Consider the following 6,337-nt stretch of genomic DNA (forward strand, 5'->3'; position numbering starts at 1 on the left):
GGCTATGTACAACTCAGTCGAATTAGCGTATTACGCATATTATGCAGACCTTGATTGCAAGATGACCCCAAATAGGATGGATGATTTCATCACATCAGCTAATCTTGTTCCTCGTACGGTCATCCGGCTGATCAAGGCTGTTATATCTAGCAAATATCATAGATGGGGAATCCGATAAAAGAAGGTAATCCGCACTTTAATCAAACAAAGCATGAGATGCATAGTAATCTTACCTTCCTGGGGCCGAGGCTGTTGAGGAGAGGGCTTATATATATATAGATAGAACAAGAAGTACTTTAATTTCACGGCAAGAAGCAACTAATGATCTTCTTGCAACAGTGAGTAATGATTATGTTTATAAAAGCTGGTCCGACATAAGCAAAAATCACGAAGCTCATCTATGAGCCTACAGGTCCTAAAGTAGCATAAGCTACATTCATTAAAGTCTACCACCTAGAAACACAGTCTGTACATAAGCAAAAGAGATCACTCAAACAGTTGAGCCTCCAGTTTGATGCAGCATTGCGTCAATTTCATCACCATCCTCCATCTCCAGCTAAAGCAAGGAAGAAAATTTGTTAAAAAACAAGAAAGTTAATTGTACGAGAACAAAACACAAGAGCAAACAAACATGAGATTTTCATGTCCTATTTGCTCCTTCCTTTGACTTATTAGTGTGCGAACATGATCCGAGAGAGTATGACAGAGGGAGAGAGATACCTCATCTGGAGTCTGCTCTGCTCGGAGACGACGACCATCAAACAAGAATGCAATTGAGTTGAAATCCACCGACTGCCGGTCGCAATATGCATTCATCAGCTTCTTTAGCTGGGTGCTTCTTTTGATCCTAAAGAAGACTTCATTCCCATCCTGCAACCAATAAAAGAACCAAATCTGTAATTCTCTCATATCCTATTTGTTATAGCAGTTAAGAGGCCACTTCTATTTCATGGGCAGCACATCACCATAATGATGGGAAGGAAATAGAATATCCACTATTGATTGTTTAATCAGCTGCGCATTGGGATCAACCACAATTGATATCATGTTTCTCTATCCAAGAAGCAAATTAAGCATATCAAAATCAATCACTCGGGATATCACATTTCTCAATAATATTTTATCAGCAAGCAAACAAAGCACAAACTGAAGCCAAAGGAGAAAGTAGGTTTCCAATCCGGGTTATTGACACAGATGACACCATGTAGCATATACAGCACAAACAATCATCTCCCACTCCCAGGTGGACCTACTTGCTATGACATCATACAGAGAATTTAACATGGTAACACAGATACAACTAAGGGAAGATGTCTAGCCACCAATTGATGCTGGAAATTTATGCAAGTACAACCAAAGTTTACAACTGATGATTATGGCATCACGCTGTGGTGATCCTTCGCAAACACCATCTATTAAGCTTAGACCTGGTATCATGGTTTAATACAGAAGAAACGGGTATGCAGTCAAAACTTAACAACCCAATATCACAAGTACAGAAAGCAAAGTGATGCCTTCACCATCTATGAAACAACTACAACTTAAAAAAATAGTTGTTCCTTATTTTTCTTGATAAAATATATTTATGTTGACGCAGAGGAAGGCTGTTTCAACCTCAAAACACCAATAGGTAAAGTATTGAATATATAGTGTTTTCAAAATAAGCCTCAGTAACAACTCTTTGCAGATGCACGCTTTTACGTCCAGACTAATCATAACATCCACTCGTACTAATAACAAAATTCGGAGACCTCCTCGTTCGAGCTACTAGCTTTCTTAGATTTCATTCCTGTTGACTAATCCGAGTCCTTGAGAGCTTAAACGTCAGTGGGGAAGAACTCCGAAAGAATTTGATCGGCTCCTCCTCTCTTACCCTCTTGATGGTATCCAGTAGAAACGGTTCATTCAGTAGCACAAACTTTCTACTGGATTCAAGTTAATTTGGTTCTAATAAAATGACTTAGAGCCCGTTTGGGTTGACATAAAACAAGTAGCTTTTCACCATAAATAGTTTTTAACCAAAAAGCAATAAGTTGAGGTTATTGCTTTTGGCTTATATTAAGCACTTTATAACTTTGACAAACAGTGAAAAAGGCTAAAAAGAGCTTAAAAGCTGATTTGGCCAGCTTAAAAGCCAATCGAAACATCCTCTTAGTTCAAGTTCTCTAACAATCCAAAAATAAAATAAAAAATACACAGAAAAACCAGCTGAACATATGATCATATAAAAAAGCAGTTATATAGAATACCGAATAAATCAAGCAGTCATATAAACAACAAGGCAATGGGACATGATTATTCTCAAAATAAACACTAAATTTTACTTATAACATAAAATAAAAAAAAGTACAAACCAAACCCTAATCGAAAGAAAGCACAGACCTGGCCTTTGACTTTGAGATTGATATGTGCAGCTTGATCTCCACTTGGCTTCTTATCTTCCTCTGTTTGCGACATTTTTCTCCCTCTTGTACTCTATACCAAAAGAAGATTATAGGACTATCAATTTGATTGTTCTTTAGCTATTTATAGTTGGTGCCTGCTGTGCCCTTGGCGTAAAAACCACGCAATTTTTCCTTTTTTCTTCATTTTTGACCTATCAGATTCCTTTTGTTACTATTTGTTTAATTGCACTGCTATATATACGCAGCATCATTAGATTAGTGATAATATATTTTTAATCATTATCAATTAATAATATTACCGCTTCTTTAAATCACTTCACTATAAAAAATTAATATGGTATTGATGTGTCAATGCCGATAAAATACTTTTTTAACCTACTAGATATGCCTTAGTTATTGTACAACATTATTTATGCGATTAATATGTGTTAGATAGATTGTTGTGAAATAAATACAGTATGATGCAAGATCTGTTATGTGGTGAACTATTATGGTATATAGTAATAATACCTAGAATATTATGTAGAGATTACTTCTTAAAAAGAACTCTTCACAATATACTTTATTCACATATTGTCAAATACACACAGCCTTATATTTTACATTATAATATGTATATTATCGCATAAGTTAATGTGAATACTATTTAATCAAACGTGAATTAGTTAAATTAGCATTTTTTTTCATATGACCAACTAAAAATTGGATAAGTTATGCAATTTTTATTTTCTCCCTCTAGATTTTTTTTTTGGAGGCAGTTGAGAATATCTTTAACACATTTTAGAAGGCCGAGAATTTTTTTTGGTTGAACTTTCACCCCATAAGTCATTTCCCTATTTCGTCACATAAATAGGACCGGTCCTCCAAGTCATGTTAGAACTCTCTTAATAGATTGACAATATCTCACTTTATACTTATTAATTTTAAATTATTTACTCTTTAATGCCTAGATCCAAATTATTTACTTCTCTTACTCATGCGATCCAAACTATTTACCCGACCCATGCATTAGCTTATTCCCCTTATTTAATGCCTCAGTTAACGCTATTTCACCCAACGATTTCTTTCATTTCAAAAATCACATAGCCAAATCATGAAAAATCATATTTCACACATCAGTTACTGATTTGACTTGTGAATTTTTCTTCAGATTTTGTTTCTATCTTCAATATTATTGTACATGAGTTACACTCCAAAATCCTCTTTCTATATTAGTATTTTTTTTGTATTTATTTGTATTTCTGAACTCATGTGTTGTTGCAGTTATATATTAAGTTTTCCAGCTCTGATTTTTGTGTGTATATGAAGATCCACCATTGATTCGATATGGGTGCTATAAAATATTAATTATAGTACCTTCAAGTAAGCTTCCCGGATCTGAATTTTTATGTGTATTTGAATATTCATCATTGTTGGGCTTGAAGCTCTTGAATTTAAAAATTTTATTTTGAAGATTTCTTGATTGATTCAAAGTGGGTGCTGTTAAATATTTTTTATAGTACCTTCTGGAAGTCATACTGAAATTTGATATTTGGAGCTGATTTGAGGTTATTGAGATCGAAATTTTCAGTTGAAAATCAAAGAACACAACTACCCAATACTATACCGCTATGGTATACAATATGTTGTAGGAGTATATAGCTATGCAACAATATACTATTATAGTTTACGATATACTGCAACGATATATTATAATAATCGAAAAAGACATAGTTACCTAACAGTATACCGCTACAGTATATAATATACAATATGAGTATATAGTTATACTGCTACAGTATACTATACAATATATTGTTGTAGTATACTGTAATAATATGCAATATACTGTAACAATATGTTGTAATAGTATACAATATACCATAATAGTATATAATATACCATAATAGTATACTTATTACTCGTAAATTCACTTGCCTTTTCCCTTTTAATTTGTTTTATATTTTTTTTACCCAGCATGAGGGGCAAATTGAAAATAAAAATCTTTTTTTCCTTTTGATTTATTCTATGACTTGAATTCCAAGACTTCTAACTTCTGCAAAATATTAATCTGCCATTGGAGGAGCTTGACTTTGAAACTCATAAATTGGGTTTGTTGAGTTTGTGATTATTTTGAATTTCAAAACAAGAATTTTTTTTAACTCTTTGTGTACGATTGCATACCATGTTGGTATAACTATATACTATACTGGTATCATATGTTAGTTAATATTTTTTGGTTGTATTAGCTATATCTAATTGGTACATAGAAAAAAAAGAAGCATAGAAAAAAAAGAATTGGAGAATAAAGAAAAAAAATTCCACAAAAACTACTATGGATAGGAAATGCAATTAGTTTGGTCGGTAGAGAAACAAATGGGCAGACAAGGGTAAATAGTTTTATTTTTGTGGGTAACTGTGTCATTCTCCCATAGATTAATACATGTATAAAGTCAGAAGGCTAGAGTCAAATGGTTAAAAGAGGGAGGTGCCAATACAACTTTCTTTCATGGTATCATTAAAAACAAGAGAAAGAGACTAATGATTCAGAAGATCAAAAATATAGAGGATAATTGGGTGGAAGGTACAAAAGATGTTACTGATGCTGCCCTCAAATATTTTAAGCACTTGTTCACTGCTGAAGAAGTTTAGGAGAACACCAGGGTACTGAATGTTAACAAAATAGTGTCAGATGAAGATAATACTGCATTAACTACTATCCCTACCCTCTAGGAAGTTAAGGATTCTATTCTTTCTATTGATCAAGATAGCTCTCCTGGTCCTGATGGCTTGACTGGTAGGTTCTACCAAATATGCTGGAGCATTATTGCAAAAGACCTCCATAAAGAAGTAGTATCGTTTTTCCAGGAAGCCACTCTTCCTAATTTTTTTTGGATACTTGTATAGTAATGATCGCTAAAGTTGAAGCACCACAGAGTTTTTCTGACATTAGACCTATCAATTTATGTAATGTCTCAACCAAAATTATTGTCAAGGTGATTAATTCCAGGATAAGTAGAAATCTTACTAGAATTATCACTCAAAATCAAAGTGTTTTTGTTAAAGGCAGAGCCATTACTGAAAACATACTGCTGGCACAAGAAATCATCGATGACATTGGAAAGCCAAGGAAAGGAGCCAATGTGGTTATTAAACTAGTCATGGCCAAGGCTTATGACAGAGTTTCATGGCCTTTTTGTATTTTATACTTAGGCAACTTGGATTCACAGAAGAATGGATTGATCTTATATACAGATTTATCTCTAATAACTGGTACTCTCGTCTTGTTAATGGTAGCAAGCAGTTTTTTTTAAATCTGGAAGAGTTCTCAGCTAGGGAGATCCTCTGCCCCCTCTCTTTTTATTTTAACTGCTGAACTTCTCTGTCAAATGCTTAACAATCTTTATTCTAACAGTAGATCTAGAGGATTTTATATGAATGGATGGGGGCCTAATATCAACAACCTATCTTTTGCTGATAACACTATTATTTCTTGCAGCAGTATGAATTACTCTCTTCAACTTACTCTGAAGACCTTAGCTCAATAAGAAAAAGTCTCTGTTCAGTTGAGAAATAAAAGCAAATGTTGCTTCACTATGTCCCCTGGCACAATCCAAACAACCACTACAAGGGTTTGCAGAATCTTGGGAAGAGATGTGATCATTTTCCTATGAAGTATCTAGGGTGTCCCCTTCATACAAGAAGGAAGAAATTATCCTTTTATTCTGATATGGTGAACAAGGTGATCAATAGAATCAGAGGGTAGCATTTGAAATTCTTATCTTTTGGAGGAAGAGCTACTCTTACTAGATATGTCCTTCTTGCTCTTAACATTCACACATTGGCTGTTGTCCATCCTCCCAAAGGTACTATATCCATGATTGAGAAGTATATTAATAGATTCTTCTGATCTGGAGCAGGGGAGAACACCAGGGACACCATTAGGTCTCTTG

The 6,337-nt window shown here is 34.0% G+C and overlaps 1 protein-coding gene across 1 annotated transcript; it reads right to left on the reverse strand.

Moving 5' to 3' along the window:
- Positions 1 to 292: 292 nt before the first annotated feature.
- LOC107796718 (small ubiquitin-related modifier 2) lies at positions 293 to 2,540 on the reverse strand. The gene is made up of 3 exons (XM_016619516.2): positions 2,383 to 2,540; positions 721 to 870; positions 293 to 556 (listed from the first exon to the last, which is right to left on the reverse strand). The coding sequence occupies exons 1-3, from the start codon at positions 2,455 to 2,457 to the stop codon at positions 491 to 493; spliced, it is 291 nt and encodes a 96-aa protein (XP_016475002.1). The 5' UTR covers positions 2,458 to 2,540; the 3' UTR covers positions 293 to 490.
- Positions 2,541 to 6,337: the final 3,797 nt, after the last annotated feature.

The sequence above is a fragment of the Nicotiana tabacum genome, chromosome 10 (genome assembly GCF_000715075.1).
Source record: "Nicotiana tabacum cultivar K326 chromosome 10, ASM71507v2, whole genome shotgun sequence".
NCBI classification, from domain to species: domain Eukaryota; kingdom Viridiplantae; phylum Streptophyta; class Magnoliopsida; order Solanales; family Solanaceae; genus Nicotiana; species Nicotiana tabacum.